Below are 26,752 nucleotides of genomic sequence, written 5' to 3'. Positions count from 1 at the left end.
GACCAGGTGCCCCCCACCCCGACCAGGTGCCCCCCGCAGAGACTGAGTGCCCCCCCCCCAGACCCAGCGCCCCTCCCTGGAGACCTGGCGACCCCGCCCCTCCCCTCGCTGAGCCTGGGCAGGGTAGGCATCGCTGAGTTCCTTCCAGCCTCCTCTCCACCCGGCCTGCCTGTCTGTGTGCCCAGCCTGGCCCTGCTTCCCCAGCTCGCCTGCGTAGGGACAGTGGCCCTGATCCCCGAGTCTGGAGAGAGGGCATTGCGGGGCAGGGCTCCCACCAGGGCCCATCAGACCGGTGCCCAGCGGTGTTAATTGTCCTCCAAAAGCTCAGCCTGTCCTCAGCTGTGGTTAGAAATCTGTCTTCTCCTGCTGCATTATCCGCAGGCTGCGGGGGCCTTCTCTGCAGAGCCTGGTGGAGGCTGGCGTCATTAACTGCCCCCCCACTGTCGCCGGGACCCTCTGGGCCTGGGAGGGCTGCTGGGGACGCAGCCGGACCTGTAGGTTGGGCTCTGTCAGCCCCGCGGGGTGACCTTGAGCCAATGGATGCCCTTCTGGGCCTTGGGAATCCTGTCCCCCAAGGCCGTCTGCCCGGGAGGCTGCTCCCGCTGTTGGCTCCTGGAGTAACCGCACACAGCCCGGGGCCTCCTGCAGCTGAGGCCCTGCGCCTCTGGGCAGAGCGCGCGTGACTGACGATCGGCACCTTGAGCGGGATGTGCGGCCCCACGGTAGGTGGGGCAAGTCACTTAGTCTCTCTGCTCCAGTTGCTAACTCTGAAAAGCAAGGGGGATCCAACCGGAGAGCCTCCGAGATCCTTTCCTTCAATGATTTCTCGACAGCACAGTTTGAGAAGGAAGGTGGGGCTTACTGACTCCCGAGCACGTGCCAGGACTTCCCGGTGTATGTCATTCCCGTGGTAAAGTGAGGAAATGAGGTTCAGAAGGGTGCACGAGGTTGTCCACCACCAAGCACCTGGCCCCGGAGGACTCTGGCTCAAGTCCGTCACCCTTTCCATGACCCCATGGATGAAGGGGGCTGCCCGGCTCTGTGGCTCCTCCCACGATGTCACTGGATACAGAGGGAAAGAAAGTGGAGTCGCTCAGTTGCGTCTGGCTCTTCACGACCCCATGGACTGTAGCCCACCAGGCTCCTCCGTCTGTGGAATTTTCCAGGCAAGAGTACTGGAGTGGGTGGCCATTTCCTTCTCCAGGGGGTCTTCCCAACCCAGGGATTGAATCCGGGCCTCCCACATTGCAGGCTTTACCATCTGAGCCACCAGGGAAGCTCTAACTGAAGGCAAAGGGTCTGAGTGCTGACTCCCCACTGTCTCCAGGCCCATCGTCTGTTCAGGAAAGCATGAATGATCCAGTGTGACTAAGGGATTGCCTGGGATGTGTGTGCAGGCTCTGAAAGTCGAGGAATAAACAGTCTGAACAATCTCCGGGCGCTGGGCTCTTGCTGCCGGCTGGGTGGACTGAGCCCAGAGATGGAGCTCCAGGGTGGGATGAGCTTGTGGGCGGCAGAGCCCCCGGCCACCCGCCAAGACCCTCCTGGCCAGCCCTGGAGTGTCCTCACGTCCACAGAAGCCGCCTGGGCTTATCCTGGGCCGGCTGACATCTGGGACCACGCAGACGCCCTTCCGAGCCCGGATCCTGGAACTTCCACACAGATGGCTGCTCTGCTCCTGAGTCATCAGAGAGAAGGGCCTGGGGTGTCTGGTGCAGACAGCGATGGAGGGGCTCCAGGAAGCTCTTGGCCGCTGGCAGGGAGCCCAGACCCCGGAGCCCTGGGGGCAGGGAGTGTAGCCCCTGCTTCTGGACAGGGAGGAGCTGGAAAGCCTGAGAAGCAGGCCAGTCCTCACTGTGAAAGCACCTGACAGAGGTACTCCCGCCCGCCCGCCCCAGCCCAGCTGATGAGACGGTGCTCCCTAACACAGGTCCCCACTGGGGCTGTCGACAAGGTCCTGGTCTTCTGTCCTCACCCCTCGAGGTCTGAGCAGCTTCTCGGCACGTCATCCCTGAGCTCGGGCCCTGGGCTGAACCTTCCCAGTGTGAGGATTCTGAGTTAGTGACACCTCGTCTTTTGCCAAGGGCGTTTCTACAGAGCATTGAGAGCCTGGGAGCTGTGCATCTCAGAGGGAGTCCTGGGCTTCCAGTCCTGTGCATGCCCCTGACGCGGAGGCTCACGGCTGGGCTCCTGAGGTCAGTGTGCCCCTGACGGAGGCTCATGGCTGGGCTCCTGAGGTCAGGTACAGTTTGGAAATGCAGTCGAGTCCATCTGCCTTCTGGAATCTCCATCTGTGTTAATATGGAAAAGGCTCTGAAATGCTCTTCCATCACAGGCACCAAAGGGAAACAGCGATGCACTGGACTTGATAAAAATTTAAAACTTTTGTGTTTCAAAGGACACTCTCCAGAAAGAAAGGACAACCCACAGGATAGGGAAAAGTTTTGTGAATCGTATATCTGATAAGAGCCCAGTATTCAGAATACATGAAGAACTCTTACACAGTTCTTTACGCAAATCTTAGAACAATAAAAAAGACAAATAACAATTTTAAAATGGGCAAAAGATTTAAACAGACATTCCTCCGGAGAAGACGCACAAATGACCAATGAGCACATGAAAAGAGGCTCAACCTCATTAGTCATCAGGGAGATGCAAATCAAAACCACGAGCTACTGCTTCACAGACATGAGGATGGCTGTTATCAGAAAGACAGAAAATGACCAGAGTTGACAAAAGTGTGGGAAAGTTGGAACCCTCATACATGGCTGGCGGGAATGTGAATGGTGCAGTTACTCTGAAGAACAGTTTGGCCATTTCCCAAAAAGTTAGACACGGAGATGCCATTTGACCTAGCAGTTCTCCTTCTTGTGCATACCCAAGAGAACTGGACAGGAAAAGGTAGAGAATTCCTACTTTCCAGATAAGGAGAGAGAAAGTCATCCATCAGTTCAGTTCAGTTCAGTCACTCAGTCGTGTCCAACTCTTTGTGACCCCATGGACAGCAGCAAGCCAGGCCTCCCTGTCCATCACCAACTCCCAGAGTTTACCCAAACCCATGTCCATTGAGTCGGTGATGCCATCCAACCATCTCATCCTCTGTCGTCCCCTTCTCCTTCCGCCTTCAATCTTTCCCAGGATCAGGGTCTTTTCAAATCAGTCAGCTCTTCGCATCAGGTGGCCAAAGGATTGAAGTTTCAGCTTCAACTACAGTCCTTCCAATGAACACCCAGGACTGTCCAACTCTCTCATCCATACATGACTAATGAAAAAACCATGGCCTTGACTAGATGGACCTTTGTTGGCAAAGTAATGTCTCTGCTTTTTAATATGCTGTCTAGGTTGGTCAGAACTTTCCTTCCAAAGAGTAAGCGTCTTTTTATTTCATGGCTGCAGTCACCATCTGCAGTGATTTTGAAACCCAGAAAAATAAAGTCAGCCACTGCTTCCACTGTTTCCCCATCTATTTGCATGAAGTGATGGGCCAGATGCCATGATCTTAGTTTTCTGAATGTTGAGCTCTAAGCCAACTTTTTTACTCCCCTCTTTCACTTTCATCAAGAGGCTCTTTAATTCTTCTTCACTTTCTGCCATAAGGGTAGTGTCATCTGCATATCTGAGGTTATTGATAATTCTCCTGGCAATCTTGATTCCAACTTGTGCTTCTTCCAGCCCAGCGTTCCTCATGATTTACTCTGCATATAAGTTAAATAAACAGGGTGACAATATACAGCCTTGACGGACTCCTTTTCCTATTTGGAACCAGTCTGTTGTTTCATGTCCAGTTCTAACTGTTGCTTCCTGACCTGCATACAGGTTTCTCAAGAGGCAGGTCAGGTGGTCCGGTATTCCCATCTTTTTCAGAATTTTCCACAGTTTATTGTGATCCATGCAGTCGAAGGCTTTGGCATAGTCAATAAAGCGGAAATAGATGTTTTTCTGGAACTCTCTTGCTTTTTCAATGATCCAGCAGATGTTGGCAATTTGATCTCTGGTTCCTCTGCCTTTTCTAAAACCAGTTTGAACACCTGGAAGTTCACGGTTCATGTATTGCTGAAGCCTGGCTTGGAGAATCTCGAGCATTACTTTGCTAGCGTGTGAGATGAGTACAATTCTGCGGTTGTTTGAGCATTCTTTGGCATTGCCTTTCTTTGGGATTGGAATGAAAACTGACCTTTTTCAGTCCTGTGGCCACTGCTCAGTTTTCCAAATTTGCTGACACATTGACTCAGCACTTTCACAGCATCATCTTTTAGGATTTGAAATAGCTCAACTGGAATTCCTTCACCTCCACTAGCTTTGTTCGTAGTGATGCTTCCTAAAGGCCCACTTGACTTCACATTCCAGGATGTCTGGCTCTAGGTGAGTGATCACACGTTCATGATTATCTGGGTCGTGAAGATCTTTTTTGTACAGTTCTTTGTGTATTCTTGCCACCTCTTCTTAATATCTTCTGCTTCTCTTAGGCCCATACCATTTCTGTCCTTTACTGAGCCCATCTTTGCATGAAATGTTCCCTTGGTATCTCTAATTTTCTTTAAGAGATCTCTAGTCTTTCCCATTCTATTGTTTTCCTCTATTTCTTTTCATTGATCGCTGGGGAAGGCTTTCTTATCTCTCCTTGCTCTTTTTTGGAACTCTGCATTCAAATGGGCATATCTTTCCTTTTCTCCTTTGCTTTTGGCTTCTCTTCTTTCCACAGGTATTTGTAAGGCCTCCTCAGACAGCCATTTTGTGTTTTTGCATTTCTTTTTTGGGGGGATGGTCTTGCTCTCTGTCTCTTGTACAACATCACGAACCTCCGTCCACAGTTCATCAGGTACTCTTGTCTATCAGATCCAGTCCCTTAAATCTATTTGTCACTTCCACTGTATAATCATAAGGGATTTGATGTAGGTTATACCTGAATGGTCTAGTGGTTTTCCCTACTTTCTTCGATTTAAGTCTGAATTTGGCAATAAGGAGCTCATGATCTGAGCCACAGTCAGCTCCCGGTCTTGTTTTTGCTACTATATGGAGCTTCTCCATCTTTGGCTGCAAAGAATATAATCAATTTGATTTCAGTGTTGACCATATGATGATGTCCATGTGTAGAGTCTTCTCTTGTGTTGTTGGAAGAGGGTGTTTGATATGACCAGTGTGTTCTCTTGGCAGAACTCTATGAGCCTTTGCCCTGCTTCATTCCGGACTCCAAGGCCAAATTTGCCTGTTACTCCAGGTGTTTCTTGACTTCCTACTTTTGCATTCCAGTCCCCTATAATAAAAAGGACATCTTTTTTTGGGAGTTAGTTCTAAAAGGTCTTGTAGGTCTTCATAGAACTGTTCAGCTTCAGCTTCTTCAGCATTACTGGTCAGGGCATAGATTTGGATTACCACGATATTGAATGGTTTGCCTTGGAAATGAGCAGAGATCATTCCGTCGTTTTTGAGATTGCATCCAAGTACTGCATTTCAGACTGTTTTGTTGACAATGATGGCTACTCCATTTCTTCTAAGGGATTCGTGCCCACAGTAGTAGATATAATGGTCATCTGAGTTAAATTCACCCACTCCAGTCCATCTTAGTTTGCTGATTCCTAGAATGTCAACGTTCACTCTTGCCATCTCCTGTTTGACCACTTCCAATTTGCCTTGATTCATGGACCTAACATTCCAGGTTCCTATGCAATACTGCTCTTTACAGCATTGGACCTTGCTTCTGTGACCAGTCACATCCACAGCTGGGTGTTTCTTTTGCTTTGGCTCCATCTCTTCATTCTTTCTGGAGTTATTTCTCTACTGATCCCCAGTAGCATATTGGGTACCTACTGACCTGGGGAGTTTATCTTTCAGTGTCCTATCTTTTTGCCTTTTCATAGTGTTCATAGGGTTCTCAAGGCAAGAATACTGATGTGGTTTGCCATTCCCTTCTCCAGTGGACCACATTCTGTCAGACCTCTCCACCATGACCCGTCTGTCTTGGGTGGCCCCACACGGCATGGCTTAGTTTCACTGAGTCAGACAAGGCTGTGGTCCTGTGGTTAGATTTGTTAGTTTTCTGTGATTGTGGTTTCAGTCTGTCTCCCCTCTGAGGCCCTCTGTCAGTGCCTACTGCCTTAGTGGGTTTTCTCTGAGCTTGGATGTGGGGTCTCTCTTCACGGCCACTCCAGCAAAGCCCAGCTGCTGCTCCTGACCTTGGACGTGGGGTAGCTCCTCTCTGCTGCTCCTGACCTTGGACGTGGGGTAGCTCCTCTCCGCTGCTCCTGCACCACACAGCCACCACAGAATGTCATCCATAGAATGGGGCTAATAATATTTAGTACCTCGTACAGTTGCTATGGTGTTAAGTGAGTTACTGTATGGAAAGCCCTTAGAACAAGGAAGCATTTGTTGTTACCGGAGCCCCTCCTCTGGGATCACCACTAAGAACAGCTTCTCCCTTAGCCACCCTGAAGGGAGGATGCTAGCGTCTCAGAAGGTGAGACTGGAGGCTAGGTTAGTAAGTGCCGAAGGCAGCATCACCAGTCCAGGCTGAGGACGGGCTGTACCTGGGTGCCTGCCTCCTGGAGTTCCAGTCGAAAACCTCCCCAGGAGTGAGGCTCTGTTGACCTGGCGTGTGTGCTGGTTTACTGAGGTACAGGTTACGTGAAATGAAAATCCAAAGAGATTTCACAGATGGAAGCAGTCGTTTAAGTGCTGTGACAGGCGTGGTTTGGGATATTCCCAGCCCTTCAGGAAGTTTCTGCGCATCCCTCGCTCCTCGGTCCTGGAGACCCAGGCTGCATCTCTCTGACACAGCAGTGGTGACCATGTGGCGAGCAGGGTGCTGCCTGCGGGTGTGGGTGGCCGTTCCACTTGGGTGGCAGGCGGCACGGCCAGGCCGGAGCGCCGGTCAGAGCTGCACCTGCGCCAGGCCTTGGGCTCGTCATCAGTCAGCCGGGCCTATTGCCACACTGCGGTCAGTTCATGGCGGGGCTCCGGGCACCAGGGAGGGAGATGGGGCCGCCGGGCCCTCTGGTCCTGGTGCAGCTGGAGGCCGGCCGATGGCCCCTCTGAGAGGGGCCTCTGCAGCTAGGAGGTCACAGGCTACACCCGTGACCCACAGGGACCATCCGCACGGCCACCTGTCACCCCCCGTTCTCCTCCTTCATAACTTCCCGTGGGGGTGAACCCGCTCTGAGATGATGGCGAGGCTGAGCTCCCCACCTTGAGGATGAAGACCCGACCCCTCTCTCCTCTGCCTCCATGGGAGTCAGGCTGTTGGGTTCCAGGACCCTGCGGCTTCTCTCTGCTCTGCCCTCCGCGTCTCCTCTCGTGCACGTGGTGTCGCCCTCAGCATCAAGGGGCAGGTTGGACCTGAAAGGGGCAGTGTGCCCCCCAGACCTTTGTTAGGCAGCGAGGAGGGGGGCGTTTGTCTGCACTGTCCCCCTGAGGGGGGCCCTGCCCCTGGCTCCATCACAGCTGGGTGCCCCCACCCAGGGAGGGGCAGAGCAGACCTGGCAGAGTGGGGTGGGTGTGGGGAGCGATGTGTGTGTGCAGGTGTGTGATGTGTGTGTGGGTGTGTGCACATGTGTGCAGGTCTCCTCAGCTCAGCCCCGCGTGCTCTGGGCAGGAGACCCAGCCCAACCCAGGGCTCCCGACTCCCCTCTGGCCGAGAATCCCCTTCCTGCTCATCGCTCTCAGTGCCCACCCCTGCCCCAGTGGAGTCTGGGCAGTGAGACAGCTGAGTCAGGAGGTACGGAGTTTGCGGTGACCTCACTGTCCCCGAGCTCCTGGCTGCAGCCCTTACTGGGCCCCCTTCCTCAGGGACATGGTCTGCTCAGGTCTGGGGCAAGCTGGGGGCCCTAGTGGAGGCGCCCTGGATGCACTCTGAGCTCTCATCGCCCCCGGGGGAGGAAGAGGCCCCGAGGTAGGGGCACTGCCCGCCCCGCGGGACACCAGCCTCCTGAGTTTGGGCCTTCTGCCCCTCTCTGCCTCCAGCCCTGCCTGCCCGGGGCACACCCCACCTGCTGCCAGCAGTTCTCGGTGATGGGGCTGCAGCAGCACAGCCCTGGGCCAGAGCCCGAGGGGGATGCACAGGCCTTGCTCCAGGAAAGCCTGTGGTCCCAGGTGGAGCACAGGGACAGAGGCTCACATCACCAGACCTGGAGTGGGTCTGCAGAGCTCCTGGCTCAGCCCCTTGGCTGCTGATGAAATCGATGGAACAGTGGGTAAGGGCTTCCCTGGGACACACAGCAGGTGCGCTGACCACCAGGCTCTGCAGACCACATCTCTTTCGCTTGTCCGTTTAGTGGCACTGAGGGGTCAACAGTGAATGAGTGGGGGTCAGGAACTGAATGACAGGAGGCCTTCCTGGAGGAGGCAGTGACGGGAGGCCTTCCTGGAGGAGGCAGTGTTGGGCTCGTGCTCTGAGGGCTGAGTCAGGAAGAGTGGCAGGACAAGGCAGGTGGTTGTGCCCAAGGATGCGAGGTGGGTTTGAGCCAGGGCTTGTGGCCCAGACGGCCAGACGGAAGCTCCCTGCAAACGGGGCAGCAGCCCCAGGGCCGCTCCTCCGTCAGAACGATACCCGCAGCCCCGGGGTGTGTCCCAGGGTGACTGGGTCCTGCTGCTGGCCTGTCACTCCTGGAGGCCGCCCTTGTCAGCTTGGGGCCACGCCCCTCAGTCACCCGCTCCTTCCGATCACCAGGGTTCTCTGTGCACAGACACCTCCATGAATGCATCTCCAAACCCAGACCATCCCTTGGAAGGTGGGAATTTGGGTCTCTGGGGCTGAGTAGGGGCTGCGGCCGAAGTAGGGGGCAGAGTCACTGAGCCTGGCACAGGGGCTCCTCCCCCATCAGACTGGAGCTCCCACAGGCTCACAGGCTTCTCCCTCCAACCCCGCCCCTCCTGCCTCTGCTTCTGCCCAGCGGGGCTGGTGGAGGCGCACGGGATGGACAGGAATTATGAGCAGGTGTTCAGACTCATTCTTGGCCCTGAGGGTCAGTGTAGGGGAACCACCCCCAGAGCAGGTGGGCAAAGAGACCAAGTGCACAAGCATCGGAGAGGCTGCAGCTGAGAGCCTGGGGAGCCTGGTCTGCCTGCAAGACAGGACCACACCTCCCGGCCCCAGCGGTGGCTCAAAAGGCCCTTTCTGGTGGTGGCCGCCCCGGCCCAGTGCTATGAGGAGGCGTCGTGTCGTGGGGCTCCTCCTCTGTGCCTCAGGGGCCCTCTTTGCAAGGCTGGGGCTCTGAGGATGACCAGGAGAAGGAGGGAGGAGGCAGCTGCTGGGATGAAGGGACATGAGGATGCTCAGGCTGCACAGGATCTGGAGGTGGTGGGAGGGGCCCCCAGAGCCAGCTGTGGAGAGGTCTGTGGTCAGACTCACTGATGACAGCCCACCGTGTGACCTGCCTGCCCTCAGAGGATGCCGGGGCCCCTGGGTTCCCACAGGGGGCGGGGACGGGGTGGGGCGGGAGGGGTGAGGGATGGCGGTGTGGTGGGCGAGGCGGCTACGCTGGGACCCCCACCCCCACCCCGCAGCAGGAGGAGGCGCCCGCCTGGGCCGCAGGCCGGGAGCTGTCCAGCACGGAGCCTGCTGAAAGCAGCAGGGCCTGGCCCGCAGGAGACCTCAGGGGAGTCGGGCTCTGCCCCGTCCCTGCCCCTGGGGTTGAGGCCGGTGTAGGGGGTCAGGCCTGGGATGGCGGGTCTCTGCTCCTTCTCCAGGCGAAGGCCCAGGTCGGGGAGGGAGCGCTGTGTGTCCAGTCTGAGCACGACCAGGGGTGAGATCTCTGCTCTGCCCTCCCCAGGGAGACCCCAGGAGAGGGCGGCCCCCACGCCCCCAGTCTCACCGTGAAACCAGTCCAGGAGTGGCCCTGGACCCGCGCACAGTTGGGGACCCAGGTTGCCTCTGCTGTGAAGGGAGCGTGACGGTGTCTGCCTCCTGGGTTGTGTGAAGCCGAGCTGGGCTCATGCAGGTGCTATTCTGGGAACCAGGGGTGGGGCGCCTTGCAGTTCTTCCTCTGAGTAGTGAGCCTAGTCCAGCGGTCCGTACCCCCTCAACGCCAGGCTGGTGGCAAGGGTCCTTTCCCATCATTCCCAGGCTGCGGGTGGGACTGAAGGGGTGGTGAGGGGGCAGTGCAGATCCCCAGAGCCTGCCTGCTGCCCAGACCCCCAGGGTTAGCCCCACGGTCCACCTTCCCCCCCCCCCAACACACACCCCCAGTCCTTAGCCTGGAACTTCCGAGTGAGCCTCCATGAAGACCACAGCCTCTCACACAGCCACCAGCGTGCCCCACGGGCCTTCGGTTGAGCCCAAGGGGATGATACTGAGACCCCTCCCCGCAGGGCCCTCCCCTCCCCCAGCTTGGGGAGCTGTGCCTGCGTCCTACCTGCTCCCGGTGCCGTGGGGACGCTTCCCGGCCTGCATCCTCCCCAGCTGCCTCTTATTTCCTCCGTCTCACGGCCCCCCTGCCCAGGGAGGGGCGGCGTCCCCCCTGACCCAGCTTCCTGGGCCTGGGAGACCCCCACCGCCTGGCCTGGACAAGGAGAAGGGCCCAGCCCGCGGGCACTGGGCGTCTCTGCTCCACCAGCTCCTGGCACCGTGCGCAGCGGGTACCAGAGCACAGAGCGGGGCGGGGCCGCCTTCTCCAAGAGAGCAGCTCTGGAGCCCAGTCCAGGAGCCGCGGGGACTGAGAGCCAGCTGTGGGACGCTGCCGGGGGACCCGGGGGCTCCTGGATGGTTTGATGCCCGGACCGAACAGGAGGGTGTGGAGACGTCAGCTGGAGGAAAACAGGACGCAGTGCAACGGGGACAGGCCAGAGGCGCGGCCGGCAGGCACGGGGAGTGAGTCAGGGGCTCTCGTGGCCCCCAGGGGCTTGGTTTAATTGCACAGGAGGGTCGCGGTCAGACCATGGTTCAGCCGGGTCCTCTGACCTCAGTGAGGGAACACTGAGTGGGTCAGCAGAGAGGCGGGGGAGAAGGCCTCCATCCTTCTGATGAACAAGGGGCCTGAATGGGGGCCCTGGCACGGGGGTGTGGAGTCAAGAAATGCCCGCAGGAACCACAGATCTGACTGGACGTCTGTGGCCTGGAATCGGGGGACTGGCTGCAGTTCTGTGACCCAGGACCCAAACCCCAAGTTCGCCAAGTGTTGGGGTGGCGGAAGCAAAGGTCACGGGTGAGGGCAGGCACCTGCCGTCAGGAGGCTGGCTCCATGCACTCCCCCAGCTCGGGGACACAGGAGGTGTGGGTCTCTCTGGGGCTCATCCTGGGGCCGGCAGAGCCCCAGAGGTGGTCGTGCCCATGGGCTCCCTCGGACTGGTGGCTGTCATCACGTGGAGCATCAGAAGCAGTGGGCTCTGCCCCTGAGAAGGGTGTCTGCACCGCTCTTGGGGTTGGGGCTTCAGTGGCCCCCTCAACCACGAGGAGAATGTGGGGATCTCTGTGCTGGTCGGCAGCCTCCACCTGCGCGGGGGCCTCCAGGAGTGGGCTCCCCTGGGGGGCTTCCGGGAAGATGAGGTCACAGCACTGTTGGGTCCAACGCACAGTGTTCCCTGGACTGTCACCTCATCTTCACGTCCAGCCCAGTCCCTCTGGCAGGAAGGGGGCTCCTTTCCCGAGGCCGTGTTCAGTGGGAGCAGAAAGCAGAGGTTGTGTATACAGAGTCCATGCGCCAGCCCCCCTCGACCTGCACGCTGGGACAAGGCCCTCGTTCACCCGCCACTGGCGGGCCGGCTCCCTCCTTGCAGCCCCTCTTGGGCCACAGAGCACAAAGCGAGCTGCTGGGGGCTTCTCTCCCCAAACCCACTTCTGTCGGAACGCAGCGCCCTCCTGTGAGGTGGGGCCCCGGGCAGGCTCGCCGGCCAGGCTCTGACTCCTACTCAGGGCCACTTGTGTAACTGCTCGGAAAAAGACCAGGCTGAGGGACAGAGGGAGGAGGGGGCATGTGTGTCATAAACAAGGAGAGAGATTTAGTGCGTTTTCAGCACGCAGTCATCTCCAGGGAGACCTTGAGAGGGAAAAAGTAACACTATTTGGAAACAATTCTGCAGAGATGCAGGCCCCTCTCTGCTCCCTCTTGGTGCTGCTGGTGGCCAAACCTTCTGTGCTCAGAGACAGGCTGAGTTTGCTGTCAGGCCAACCCTGGGCTGCGGACCAAGGGGGCGGCTCCAGCCAGGCTGTGTGCCTTGGGGGGAAGCGTCTGGTCTGGACCGGGGCCACTCCTCTGTGACTGTGGTCCGCTCGTCCCATAGCTCTTGGGGACTGAGACCCCACAGTCACCTCTAAAAGCCTTAGCAACGCTGCATGACCTCTGTTTCCACAGAGGAAAGCCCCAGGGGAGAGACCACTCCTTGTTCCTTTATGTTATTATCACTGGATTTTAGTTGCTTGGAAGTACTGTGTTGGCTCTGCTGTACAAACTCCTCTTTGTCAGCACAAGGCCCTGAGCAGAGCTCCCTGTGCTCACAGCAGGTCTCAGCGGTTACCTATTTTATGCATCCATGTGTGCGTGCTCAGTCGTGTCCGACTTTCTGTGACCCTGTGGACTATAGCCCACCAGGGTCCTCTGTGCCTGGAATTCTCCAAGCAAGAATGCTGGAGCGGGTTGCCATTTCCTTCCCCAGGGGATCTTCCTGACCCAGGGATCGAACCCACATCTGCATCTCCTGCATTGGCAGGTGGGTTCTTTACCACGGTGCCACTGGGAAGCCTATCTATTTTATGCATAGTATCGATTATATATATATATGTCAATCCCAGGCTCCCAGTTCATCATCCCACCCCCTCTTTCCCCACTTGGTGTTTGTTCTCTATGTCTGTCTCTCTATTTCTGCTTTGCATATAGGTTCATCTGTACCATTTTTTAGATCCCACACACATGCATTAATCTAAGATGTTTGCTTTTCTGTTTCTGACTTCCTTCACTCTATATGACGGTCTCTGCATCCGTCCATGTCTCTGCAAATGGCATCATTTCATTCTTTTTATGGCTGAGTAATATTCCATTGTGTGTGTGTGCCATCTCTCGTTTATCCGTCCCTCTGTCGGTGGATCACCAAGGGGCTTCCCTGACTTGGCTGTTGTAAATACTGCTGCATGTACCTTGCTCTTCCTGCAGCCCATGACCTGCTCAGAATCAAGTGACAGAGGCCCAAATGCCTTCCCTTCGTCCCCTGGAGCACAGTGCAGACAGACTGGGGTTTGCAAGGGGAAATTTAAATTTTAAAAGCTAAGGGAAGCTAAGTGCAGTAGAGCACCTGGGACACAGAGAAAGACATGGGTGGAAAGACTGGTGAACTCTAAGTAGAGTCTAGTTCACTGAGCAGTAGTGACCCGATGTCAAGTTCAAGTCCTCTTTTCATAAGGTACCTGGTTATACGAGACTTCAGCACAACGGCACCTAGACCAGGGGGCATGGGGACTTTGTCGTATCTCTGCAGCTTCTCTCTATATCTGAAACTACTTCAAAATATGAACTTTGTTTTATAAACGATGGAGGGAGGGACAAAAAATGAACAAAGATGAGTCAGGAAATATAAGAATAGTGAGGCTTAGCCTGCTTCAGAGTCCAACGCCTCCTTCTTGGTGGGGGAGCAGAGAGCCCACTCAGGGCAGGGCCTTTGGAGCAGGTTTATCCTGAGATGACCACCCTCCAGCTCCCGTGGTCCTGACCTCAAGTCTGGCTCTGGAGCATCATTTCCCCCACCTCAGGGGAGGTCCACCCCCCCCCCCCCCTCCGCTCAGGGCCTCTGCAGAAGTGAGTCCCAAGCCTGCTTTTCTCTCTTGCTGAGCTCTCAGGCCCCCAGGGGCCCCCTCCCCGATCCCTGTCCTCGGTAGACTGACTGAAGCCCCCGTGGTCACTGACCCCACCCAGCCCCAGGGAGTGAAGCTGGAAACGCATTGTTGATTAAAAAAATCCTATGTGGAGAGCCAAGACTTCAAGCAGATCAACTTGAAGCTGAAGTGGGGGAGGCCCACACCCCTTCCCACCCACTCACAGCAGGACCCCCACCCTGGACGACAGAGCCCCTCCCAGCTCGGGTACCAAGTGCCCCCCCCGCCCGCCCTCCCCTCCCCAGCAGAGGGAAGGCTCTGAGAGGGCCGCTCCCTGAGTCTCTTCTTGCTCCAGTGACCCCCTGTCTCCGTGTTTCCTCTCAGCGCAGGAGAAAAGTGACAGGACACTGTCAGACCCAAGGTCGCTTTGCATTCTCCATGCTGCAGTTAGCCCTTTTCTGAATCATCTTTTCCCATGAAATTGCTTAGAACCCTCAGGTGTGGGCCTGTGGCCAGGTCTCCCGAGCCCTTCACCCCTCAGCAGGCGCTGCCCCCGGCCCGGCCCCCACCCAGGGGGCAAGCCTAGCCCAGGCCCAGTGGAGGCGGGACCCTCAGAACGGGCCCTGATGCCAGCCGTGGTGAGAAGTCAGCCTGGAAACCACAGAGGGTTTCAGAGTGCCGGGGACTGGCGAGCTGCAGACGGAGAGGCGCTGAATGAGCAGCGTCTGCCTGAGTCACCATCTGCCGCCTCTGGCTGGCTCGACACGGAGCTGGTGAGCCGGTCCATCCTCAGCCGTCATGTTGCTCTCTGAGGACGGGAGGGACCAGGAGGAGCAGAGGGCAGCAGGGGGGTCAGGCTCACACCTGGAATCTCTAGAACTTTTATGGGCCCACAGGAGTCATTTGCCGAGGCTCCACGCCCAGGTGACCCGCCCCCTCGAGTGCCTCTTCTGTGCCTTGGGGTCGTCTCACACCGTCCTGAGAGTCCTGTCCGAGAGGGAGCCCCACCTGGCCCGGCGTCTCGCGGGCCCATGCAGGGGCAGCAGAGTCCGTGCTCCCCGGGCCGCCGTGGCCACCCCGGGGCCGGCAGAGGACGCCGGTCACCGCACGCGCCGCCTGCTTTGTCTGCTGGGTGCCTGCACTCACCCACTCTCACCGCTCTGGGGCCATGTGTGACCTGGGTGCTAGGGAGGGTGCCCAGCACCCCCGAGCCATCCTGCCTGAAAGGACGACTGAAACTCTGTGGCCGTGGTCTCCACCCCCGAGGGCAGACCTGGGCGTGGAGTCAGGAGTGCTGCCCTGGCTTTTAGGGCATCTGGGCATCAGTGGGTGCTCAGGATGGGCACAGCATCTCATGAGCCCGCTGGGATCTGTTCCTCCTGATGACGCCCCCTGGGACAGACCATTTCAGGCCTGGACAGCTGGCCCCTGGAGAGCCCAGGGCTCAGACAGTAGGCCCGTGAGTCTGGATGGGAGTGAGCTGGGCTTCTCCTCTCCACGTCACGCGTTTTCAGTTCTGGTCATGATGCTCGTGGTTAAGATAACGAGGAGCGGTTGGTCATAAAAGGCCTCTGCAGAAGCCACATGAGAGAGCCCTGCCCACGCGCCCACTCCCGCTGGTCAGCGCTCATCTAGCTGGCCCTGGAGGTCAGGGCGCTCTTCCCGTTTCACAGATGAGGAAACTGAAGCTCCAAGGCTTCAGTCCTTTGATGGCGTCACACGCAGAGGAATGGGTGGGGTTGAGCTTCACATCCAAGTTTTCGACTGCAAGCCCTGCCCTTTCTGCTGCACCACAGGGCCTTCCTGAAGCATTTCCCCGCTCTGATATTTAGGACCTTCTCTTTGTTGAAATCCCCATCCATCCTACCAGAGTGTAAATACAGCTATGAAAATACATCACTGTGTGTTTGTTTGTCTTGCTTTTACTGAGGGCATCAGAGCAAGCACACGGGGGGAGCCCCAGCCCAGGATGCTCCACGTTCCCTCCTCCTCATCACCTGGTCCTCCGTCTGCTCCCCTCCCCATGCTCGGTGCTCCCCCAGGGTTTCTCAACCCCCCCACCTTCCCTCAGCATCCTTGCCGCTCCTTCAGACCTCAGCAGCCAATCCTGTACCTCCAGCCTCTCGTTGCCAAGTAACATGCTTCCTACATTGCGTTAGAATCTCCATGACAACCAGTATTGCCAAAAGGGAGAGAAAAAGAAGTTAGGTGGTGGTTGGAGGAGGTGGTGAGACCTTGTGTTCTGGGACATCCACGCAGCGGTCACTTGCTTGTTCTCAGGGCCCCCAGAGAGGTCACAAATAGCCTGGGCCAGAACCTAGGAGACAGTCACGAGGCCGATGTCAGCATGTGCGGCTGGAGGGTCTCCTCGGGGACGTTCCTTCAAGGTCCCAGGAGGAGAGTCACGGGCATTCGTTTAGGTGGAGTGAGGCAGGGCCCATGAGCACATTTCTGTGGGCAGAGCAGAAGGCAGCAGATTTCACTGCTCGAGGGAGGGAGGGGTGTGGGGAGGATGTGGGGAGGAAGTGAGGGAGAGGAGGGAGGAGGGAAAGGAAGGAGGAGGTCGTGAGGGGGAGGAGGGAGGAGGACATGAGGAGCCTAGGTCCCCGGGATGGAGCTTGCCCTGGCTTTTCCACCTGCCCGTCCAAGGGGCTTGACGGGGTTACCATGGGGCTCGGCTCGAAAACCACCTGGATGACAAGTTAGGGGGCAGTCTCAGAAAGGGGAGGGACTGAAAAGAAAGGAGGGGCCTGGGCAGGCCAGGGCACTGAGGAACAGCTGACGGACCCTGGGGAGAACAGGCCTGCTGTGCTGCCCGTGGGCCCGCCCTAAGCGCTCTCCGCACCCCCCCAGCAGGCCAGACGGGCCCGTCGCTGGTGCTCCCCAAGGGAGGAAGGCCCTCCCAGCCTCAGACCCTAACCCCCCGAGGCCCAGCAGCGTGCTTTCTTCCCTGTGTTCAGGGGCAGGCAGAGCAGACTGGGGTCTGCCCCCCACGTTTCTGCCTCCAGCTCTGCCCCCTTGCTCAGTCTGACTACTTGACCACGGTTGAAGTTCCAGGCCCCCCACAGAGGCTGCACCCCCCCCCACCCCCCACCCCCCACGGCTGCACCAGGACCTGGGGGAAGGGTGCTGAGAGTCAGACTGGGGAGCCAGGCTGGATGTGGCTTTCAGAACAGCGTCTGCAGTGTGTAACTGAGTTCTCCTACGAACCCCACCTTGGACCTGGTAATCCCCTTTCCAGCAGTGCAGCCGGAAGCCGTTATCCGAGGCCCCAGCAGAGCTGGCCTGGGTGTTCATCAGAGTCTTACACAAAATGGTAGGAAACCGGAAAGCTCCAAATGGTTAGGGACACTGGGGTGATGAGCCAGTTTTGTCCAATGCAGTCACAGAAGTTTATCAGTGATTCACAACAATGTTTATGGAAAACATCTGAAGGTTTTTAAATGAAAAGTAAAAAATGCTTACTACATGGTAAGTGAAAAGATGTAAAATGTATGTATAGTATGATCACAATTTTATGATATCTATGGGTATAAGCATGAATTGTAAGAAGCCTGGAAGAAACCAAGACATATAAAAAGGCCAGTGTCAGCTAGTAAGGCATATAGAGGCAGTAAAGGACAGGGAAGCCTGGCCTGCTGCAATCCACGGGGTTGCAAAGAGTCGGACAGGACTGAGTGACTGAACAACAAAAGGCCTGTAGGGGACAGACTTTTTCTTTATATTTTTGTCTGTTTTTCCAAGTTTTTTCTAATGAGTATGTTACTTTCATTATAAGAACTAACCTTTTAAAAGCACTTCCCTTGGGCTACCACATGAAGTGTTTTTCACTCTTGCTTTAGACTAAATGCTTATGTCCCCAAGATCTTATGTTGAAATCCTAGCTTCAAGGTGATGGTGGAAAGAGCTGGGGTCCTTGGTACGTGGTTAGGTCATGAATGGGATCAGTGTCCCCGGAAAGAGCCCCCCGAGAGCCCCCCTCACCCCACCTTCCACACGAGGACATACTGAGAATACAGGGCCCACCAGATGCCGAATCTGCTGGCTCCTTGACCTTGAACTTCCAGCCTCCAGAAGCATGAAGAATAAAGTTCTGTTGTTTATAAGCCACACCCCACCCCGTCTATGATATGCTGTGAAAGCAGGCAGGATGTGCTAAGACACACATTATCTCATTCCATGTTTAGAGGAGCTCAGTTATGTCCGCCCTCCCCCCCCCCCCTCATTTTTCAGATGAAACAAGCAAAGTTTGGAGAGTTTAAGTGATTTTCCCAAAGCCACACAGTTTATAAATAGCAGAACCAGACCCTAAACAACACTCCAAAACAGTTACTGAAAGTTCAAGCTGTCTTCCAGGGTGAGTGGTGATCTGTGTGGCCGTGGGTTTCTGATCTGACAGTGCGAAAGCTCACCCGTCCGCTCTCCATCCGTGGCCTCGGCTGGCCTGGGAGCCTCTGCTCTGCCAGTCGGGCAGCCCCAGTCCAGCTCCTGAGCTAGCCATCTTGGGGGGGGCCCTGCCCGGAGCCCCCGTGCCAGGAGGAGTGGACAGTGGCGGGGGCCCTGGGCCTGGGCAGGGTGGTGGCGGCTGCTCCAGGGTCTGCCCCCAAGTAGTAAGAGACTAGAAGGGTCCCCCTGCTCCCACCAACGCGGGTCTCCTGCAAGCTCGCCAGCCAGCCTGCTGGGCCTGGTGGACCCTGGGTCCTGGGGTGCCAAGCTCTGGGAACCTCACGGCTCTGGGCCCATCTTTTGAGGCCGAGTGGGGGGACCGCGGGGCAGGGGAACCTCTCATGCCGCCTGGCACCCGCACCTCCGGCGACAGCCAGGCCAGCCCCCGCTCTGTGCGTGACTCCTGCTGTGCGGATGTGCTGCTGCTGGAAGGCAGGTGGTCCCAACGTGGGGGCATCATCAGCAGGAGTGACTGGAGCATGGTCAGCGTGGCCCAGAAGGGGCCTGGGATGCGCTCTGCACCGGTGGCCGGTCCCCCCCGCCCCGCTGCTCTGGAGGACAGCAGCATGGAGCCTGACTCCCCACGCCTGACTTCACCCCAACTCCCAGATGGCGCCGCTGATGCCCGTGCGCGAACAACACTGGAATCTGGGCACGGGGCTAACCCTGGGCCGCCACCAACACCCCACACCTGCCCTCGCCCTCCCCTTGAGGTCTCTGCTTGGGTAACCAGCCCAAGGCCGCGTGCCTTGGCAGGTGGCTTGATGGCACATCACAGGGGGTCTCCGTGGTGGGTTTGTATCCCGCCCCTCCAAACGCCTCGGTGTGGCTGGTGCTCAGACCAGGTACCAGCCCACGCTGCAGGGGCAGGGTCTCCAGTGGTGGGCTTTCAGAGAGGCCCGGAGTCCCCCAGACCCCGCCTGCCCCAGCCCAGTGGCCCTGGACCTCGGGGCCTGGAAGAAGTAAGTGGGCATGTTGGATGATGTCGCCTGCATCCGCCTGGCTGGACAGGCAACCCTGGGCCTGGGGCTGAGAGCAGACGGGGAGGGGGAGGGTGGCAGGGATAAACCACCAGACCGTGGTGGGCCGGCTCGTGGCAGGGGTGGGTGGCTCGAGGCATGGGCAGGCGGCTCCAGTTCGGGGTGCCGGGGCAGGTGGGGGGCCTTGGGCTCCCCTCCCCCAGGCTCCTCTCCATCTGCTGCCTGGCCCGTCTGGAAGCCAGGCCTCTGCTGACCGACTGAATCAGGGGGCGTGACGCGGGAGGGAGAAGGGATGGGTGCAGCAGGGCTGTCGTGGGCACCTCCCAGGGCCTGGCACCCGCAGCCTCGTGAATCATGCTCCAGACACCCATCTGCGTTATGGGGAGGAGCTGCTGCTGTTGGGAGCCTCCCTGAGGGGTCTCGGCACGGGGCTGCGTGCTGAGTGGGGCTGTCCGTGGGCCCCCCACCAGCTCAGCGCCTCCGCTCCCTGGATTTGTGGGACAGTTTTAAGTCATGGATTTTCACCGGCACGAAGTCATTTCTTATGGCCGATTGGTTGAAAAGAAGCCGGTGGTCCTGGCAGTAGAGCTGTCTGTGGGGATTGGGTCAGTGGGACGTGCGCCCCCGCCACACACACACCCTCAGCTGTGGCTCAGGGTGCCTGTGCTCAGTGGGCCTCTCTCTTAGAGGCCAGGGAAGCAGTCCCCCAGTGGGGACAGACATCCTCTGAACTCTGAACAGGGAGGGTGGGCGTTGGAGCCTGGGGGAGCTCCTGGCCAGACAGATGGAGGGGGCGCGGCCAGCCTGCGTCCGCGTGTCTGGATCCGAGCTCACCCAGGGCCGAGCTGGCGGGGAGCCCTCTCTGGGGGGCAGGGAGCCCTCTCTGGGGGGCGGGGGCGGCGTTGCCCCAGGAGGCAGGTCCAAGCAGTGCAGCCTTGGGAGCAGACCTGGGGCCAGGCCGGGCCTGCGAGGTGCTGTTGGCACCAACGGGGCCACTCACTGTGACTGCCCGGATGCTGACCTGGTTCCTGTGACCCAGGAGGACCAGAGCCGGCCCTGTTCTCCCTCTGTGAGGACTTGGTGCCACGGGGCCAGAAAGAAGACCAGGCTGCAGTTCTCAGGCTAAAGGGGTTCCCACGGGCCTGGCAGCACTGGGCTCTCGGGGTGGAGACGTGGACGGGCTGAGGGGCTCCACTGCTCAAGGCCAGTCGGGCCCAGCTCTGAGCCAGGAGCCAGCCGGGCCGGCGCAGGGCCCCGGGCGCCCCCACAGGGTCCCAGCCTCCTCCAGCCCCCAGGGTTGGCCTATGCCTGAAAGTGATGGCACTGTGGCGGCTTGTCCTTCCTGCCCTCCCCACGCTGAGAGGGGCACAGCCTTCTCCGCTGGGGCCAGACTCAGTTGAATGCCCCGCCTGGCTTGCCTGAGCCCGAAGCCAGGTCTGGAGGCCAAGGGGAAGTTGGGGCGCCGCGTGGCTGTGCCCCCAGAGCTGCAGGAGAAGCACACAGGATCACGTGATGCTGCGCCTGCCTGTGCGGGACTGAACCTGCGGACGCTGAAGTCTGAGCTGTGGCTGCAGTACTCAGCGGTCTGGAGCCCTGCTCGGCGGTGGTCAGCCTGTTGCCCCTGCCAGTCGGCATGTGGCTCAGCCCTGTGCCCGAGGCCAAGTTCAGCCACTCAGGCCACATCTGTGATCATCCCCAGGACACACGTCTGTGTCTGGGGCTGTTCCCATGGCCATGTGCCAGGGCCTTGCACTTGTACCACGACTGGAAATCAGTTTTCAGGAGACAGTCAACTTGACAGCAACCGACATTAACTGATTTAATTTGCATCTCCTTCAGTCTCATGAAGCTCTTTGTTTTTGTTGTGTTCTGGCCAACCGTGTCACTTTATGAATTTCTTGTTTGATCCTTAGGCCACTGCTCCTAGGGGGTGTTTGCTCTTGATCCATTTGGTAGAGCCCCCCGTAGGGAAGGTGTGGACTCCTCGTCCCTCACCCATGTGGCGAGTGTGTTTGCAGTTTACTGGCAGCCTGAACCTAGGGAAAGGGCTTTCCTGTCCCCCAGGGACTTTAATTCTACGCACTCCAACCTCTCAGCATCCTCCTTCAGGATTCCTGCCTTCGGCACGATGCTGTAAGGCTTTTCCCACAACAGTTATGGGAGCATCCATGCCTGGGCTCTGCTAATTGTTGCATGATTCTTTTCTACACTGAGCTCTTTCCTCTGGAGTTGACTGTGTGTCTTTGTAGCCGACTTCAAACTTCCTTTGAAATGAAAGTAATTTAATTGGTCAATTAATTTGTTAGCATGCTGGGGAGGATATGGGAGAGAGGGGGTGACTCACAGATTGGGGTCCAAGAGAGAAGGACAGGTGCTGGTGGCAGAGGCTGCCTAGAGGGCTCCGCCTTTATCTCAGGGTTGGACCCTCATCTCTGAGGCCAGAGGAGGGTCTGGAGGAACGGTTGCCTGGGGCAGAGGTGGGTAGGGAAGGGGCTAGAGAGGAAGGCTGTGGGCTGAGTGCCCATATCTCCAGGGACGCATAGGTGGGCACAGCAGGAAGGAGCCGGGAGAGGGGGCAGTGATGCCAGGCGGGTGCGAGCTGGGCGCCGGGAGCCTGGCCAGGACGGGTGCAGGCGGGCTGTAACCACGGGGAGCTGCCTGCCGTTAGGCTGGTGGGATCTGGAGCTGACGCCCCAGGGCCATATCCGGGGGAAGGTAGGCGTCCGGCAAAGAGGCTACAGCAGAAGCCAGCCGGGGGCAGGGAGTCAGTTCCGCAGGAGCAGAGCATTCTGGACTCGGTGCGAGCAGAGATTGAAGACGGGGGCCTGCCCCCATCTGTGGCCAGGCCCCGGGACAAGCTTAAACCACCTGTTCGCAGAGCACGTCTCAGTGCGTGGGCATTTTCTCCTGCGTTTGCAAGAGGCAGAGGGTCCTCCCTGAGCCGGGTGGGCAGCCAGGACACGACCGCGGGGTGCCAGTGCCCCCAAGACCGGGCCTCACAGTCTCCCGTCCTCTCTCCGCAGGTCCTTAGCCTTGCCACAGGCCCGCCAGCCATGGACGGTACAGCCAGCCTGAGCGCCGCGGGTCGCCCCCAGCACGCCTCCGCCATCCCCGTGCCCCGCGCTGCCTCGCAGAGCAGGACCCAGACCCCAGCATCATCGCCCCAGCTGCGGCCGCGCCAGGCCGGCCTGGCCCTGAGCCCCCAGCGGGCAGTCTCCCCAAGACTGGGCAAGGCCAGCGGCCCTTCCAGGGGATCGTCCCCTAAGGCGCCCCGGGGGAGAGGCTCCCCCAAGGCCGCGGGGACACCGAGGGAGCTGTCTGTGGGAGTGGGGGCTCCCAATGGCTCTCCTTGGAGCAGCCCCCACGTGGCCCCCAAGGCCACCCTGGCCAGCCGGGCCAGGTCAAGACGAGCTGGAGAGACACGGGGCACCCCAGGGCAGAAGAGGGGGGCCCAGGAAGGGACTGTGAACCACCAGACCCGCGGCAGGAGCCCCTCCCGGGCCAGCTTTCACGGAGACACTCAGATACCGGGCACTCCCGAAGTGCGAAAGCCCTCCAGCCACCCAGGGAAAGATCAGAGAGATGTTCCTGGCACAAGTCACGGGACACCCAGGCCTCTGGAACCTGAACCCCGGGCGGCTTCGGGGCCTCCCTCCCCGGCCTGCAGCCCCGTGCGGAGCCCACGCCCGGGCCCAGGGGCCGTCAGCTTCGGCTCGGCCCACCCGCACGGCCAGCCCGTCACGGCCACCGTGGCCCCCTTCCGGTACAGGTAAGCTGCTGGGGGATAGCGGGGGGATGGAGCCCGGACTCAGGAGGTCATGGAGGGGAGGTGCCAGTGGAGAGAACAGAAGGTGGGGGGAGTGCAGGGCCGGGGGTGGGACCCTAAGGGGTGCCCAGACCCAACTCTGGGCACGCCACGAGACATAGGCCTGAAGGGGGTGCCCCCGCATGCTCACTTCTTCGAGGACAGGTGTCAGGGTGTCATGCAGCCGAGGCAGTCAGCTACAGTCTCACCTGACTCACCTGGGCCAGCCACCGCTGAGCGAGGCCCTCCCTCCATGGTCGTGAAATCCCCACAGACCCACGGCAGCCCCCACGTGGCCTGTGTGCATCCCCGGGGGGACCGGCTTCTGACACCGGCACCATCAGCGGGGGCTGGGCCGCCCTTCACCCCAGCACAGCCAACAAGCCGAGCTGCCAGCTCTCTTCAGACACTGCAAGTGGAGCTCAGAGATGTGCTTCCGTCATCTGTCCTTCCTTGGCAAAACATATACCTCTAGTCTGAAACGGCCACCTTTAAATAAGCAGCATTCTAGTTGCCAAGTATGGCACAGTTTCGAGATGCTTGAATGCAAATGAAGGGCTTTCCCTGACTAAGCAGACTTCCTGGGGTTTTCCTCTGGGCTGATTCCAGGACGAGCTCACCCACAGTTTGGGTGGAGGAGCTCCGTGAATGCTGGGTCCCCCAGGTGGGAGCAGCTGGGGTGGGGGAGGAGGGTGCAGGTTCACACAAAGCCAGAAGTGTGGCTTGACCCCTGAAAAGCCTTGGGCTCCCCTGTTGCATGTAACAGACAGCTGGGCCGGGACAGGCGCGCCCCACTCCCTCATGCCCAGCCTTCTGCGGGGTACTGCACTCAGTTACAGGCTCCACAGTCTGAAAGGGCATTGGCGCGAGGGAGCCACACTGAGAGGAAGCCTGCCAGGGCGGTGAGGGACCCCAGAGGCCCTGAAGGGTGGTTGCCGGCGAGGAAGCAGTTTGCCCTGGAGAATGGCGGCCGAGGCGGGCGCGAGGGCTGCTCTGAGGAACGTGAAGGGCTGTCGTGTGTGCGATGAATTAACATTTACTTGGTGCAGCTCCAAAGTGATAAGTCCACGCCGTGGTGTCTACAAGTTAGCAAGAACTTTCCAGCGACGGAAGAGGCTCAGATTACCCACCGGCTGTGAGCCCCCAGCAAGTCTCCTGTGGAGACCCCGCCCCTGGGGGCGCCCCGGCGCAGCCCGCACGGCCCCCCATGCGCTTCTGGAATTGATTCTCAAGGCGGTCAGGCCTGTCCTGGAACTGGTCCTCGCCCCGCCCGTGAGCCGCGTCCCTGCGACTCTGGGGCCTGCGTCTCCTCCCGGAGTGCCTTCGTGCTGATTGTGTTTGGGGAAATGTGTCTCTGACTCCACGGTTCCAGATTTTACATTATCTACCCTTCGGGCCCCCTGGCAGATGTAGAATCTGACTTTTTCCAAAGAGGTCTACTCTTTTTCTCTGAACATCTCTGTGCGACCTAAACAGACATTTTCCTCCGCTCAGGACACCATTGTGTTTTAAACAGAAAAGTGTCCTGACACCTCAGCAGGGATCTTCACGCCCCACCTCTCAGACGTTTCAGGCCCGTGTTAGGATTACAGGAGGGTTGTGGTTCAAAAGGAAGCCTGGGATCAGTGGGCCTCGCAGCGAGGATATGCGTCAGCCCCCAGGGGTCACAGACACCCTGTTTCCACGGAGACCTCCCCGCGCCCCACAGCCTGCCTCTGCACAGCGCCAGCCCGTCACAGAAGCCCGGGTCTCAGGCCCCCATCCCCAGGCCCCTCCTGCTCCTCGAGGGAATGAAGCGGTGGTGTTTTCCCCTGCCTCCTTGGAAGGTGTCCCTTCCCCACAGCCCGGACAGCTGCCCCAGACACGGCAGAGACGGCCTCGGTCTGCTCTGCATGCTCTGGTCCTGCCCACCTGCTTCCCTCGGCTCTGCCCTCACCCTTCTGTCTCCACAGAAAAGAGCCCAGGCCTGAGGGTGAGGCTGGGGTGAGAGTTAGTGTGAGGGCGACGGTTTGGTGAGGGTTTAGGAGACACTGCGGCAGCAGGCTCTCGAGGGTCAGGCGTGGGTTTTCTTTTCTCTGGTTCAACTTTCAACCAATGTCCCGCCTAGACAGTGCCCTCCATTCCAGCTGGGACCACTGGGGGACGCAGGGCGCGGCCGTGGGGGGTGGAGGCGGGGAGAGTGGGCTGCTCCTGAGGTCAGAGCCCTGAGGCTGCCTTCCCCACTGCCCAGGGTGGGCGCCGTGCCCCGCGCACCCTCTCGCCCTTGCTCACAAGAGCTGTGACAATCAGAATGACAGCCAGGTACTCCTGTTCACGGCCCTGGCCCCTGGCAACTGGGTCGGGGTGCTCAGCTCTGTGTGTGTGTGTGTGTGTGTGGTGTGTGTGTGGTGTGTGTGTGTGTGTGTGTGGCGTCTGGTGTGAGTGTGTGTGTGTGTGGTGTGTGTGGTGTGGTGTGTGGTGTGTGTGTGTGTGTGTGTGTGTGGTGTGTGTGTGGTGTGTGTGTGTGTGTGTGGCGTCTGGTGTGAGTCTGTGTGTGTGTGGTGTGTGTGGTGTGTGTGTGGTGTGTGTGTGTGTGTGTGTGGCGTGTGTGTGGTGTGTGTGTGGTGTGTGTGTGGTGTGTGTGGTGTGTGTGTGTGGTGTGAGTGGTGTGTGTGGTGTGTGTGTGGTGTGTGTGTGTGTGTGTGGCATGTGTGTGGAGTGTGTGTGGTGTGTGTGGTGTGTATGTGTGATATGTGTGTGGCATGTGTGTGGGGTGTGTGTGTGTGTGTGTGTACTGTGTGTGTGCTGTGTGTGTGGTGTGTGTCTGTGGTGTGTGTAGTGTGTGTGTGGCGTGTGTGTGGTGTGTGTGTGGTGTGTGTGTGTGTGGTGTGTATAGTGTGTGTGTGTGGCATGTATGTGGTGTGTGTGGTGTGTGTGTGTGTGGCGTCTGGTGTGAGTGTGTGTGTGTGTGGTGTGTGTGGTGTGTGTGTGTGTGTGTGTGGTGTGTGTGTGGTGTGTCTGTGTGGTGTGTGTGGTGTGTGTGTGTGTGTGTGTGGCGTCTGGTGTGAGTGTGTGTGTGTGTGTGGTGTGTGTGGTGTGAGTGTGTGTGTGTGTGGTGTGTGTGGCGTGTGTGTGGTGTGTGTGTGGTGTGTCTGTGTGGTGTGTGTGGCGTGTGTGTGGTGTGTGTGTGGTGTGTGTGGTGTGTGTGTGGTGTGTGTGTGGTGTGAGTGTGTGTGTGTGGTGTGTGTGAGTGTGTGTGTGTGGTGTGTGTGTGTGGTGTGTGTGGTGTGTGTGTGGTGTGTGTGGTGTGCGTGTGGCATATGTGTGGTGTCTGTGTGTGGTGTCTGTGTGTGTGGCGTGTGTGGTGTGTGTGGTGTGTCTGTGTGTGGTGTGTGTGTGTGTGTGTGGCGTGTGTGTGGTGTGTGTGTGGCGTGTGTGTGGTGTGTGTGTGGTGTGTGTGGTGTGTGTGTGTGTGTGTGTGTGGTGTGTGTGGTGTGTGTGTGGTGTGTGTGGTGTGTGTGTGTGTGTGTGTGTGGTGTGTGTGGTGTGTGTGTGTGTGTGTGTGGTGTGTGTGTGGTGTGTCTGTGTGGTGTGTGTGGTGTGTGTGTGTGTGTGTGTGGCGTCTGGTGTGAGTGTGTGTGTGTGTGGTGTGTGTGGTGTGTGTGTGTGTGTGTGTGGTGTGTGTGTGGTGTGTCTGTGTGGTGTGTGTGGTGTGTGTGTGTGTGTGTGTGGCGTCTGGTGTGAGTGTGTGTGTGTGTGTGGTGTGTGTGGTGTGAGTGTGTGTGTGTGTGGTGTGTGTGGCGTGTG

At 58.6% G+C, this 26,752-nt stretch overlaps 1 protein-coding gene across 2 annotated transcripts in view; it reads left to right on the top strand.

Moving 5' to 3' along the window:
- Positions 1 to 26,752, top strand: part of NAV1 (neuron navigator 1) — a 205,311-nt gene that overhangs the window by 34,556 nt on the left and 144,003 nt on the right. For both annotated transcript variants that reach the window (XM_065936376.1, XM_065936375.1), the window contains exon 2: positions 22,185 to 22,930. In XM_065936376.1, coding sequence (XP_065792448.1) covers positions 22,215 to 22,930 — 716 coding nt within the window. In that variant the 5' untranslated portion in view covers positions 22,185 to 22,214. The remainder of the gene's footprint in view (positions 1 to 22,184; positions 22,931 to 26,752) is intronic.

The sequence above is a fragment of the Muntiacus reevesi genome, chromosome 5 (genome assembly GCF_963930625.1).
Source record: "Muntiacus reevesi chromosome 5, mMunRee1.1, whole genome shotgun sequence".
NCBI lineage: Eukaryota > Metazoa > Chordata > Mammalia > Artiodactyla > Cervidae > Muntiacus > Muntiacus reevesi.
The sequence above is the reverse complement of the archived record's forward strand: the minus strand, read 5'-3'. Positions and strand labels throughout refer to the sequence as shown.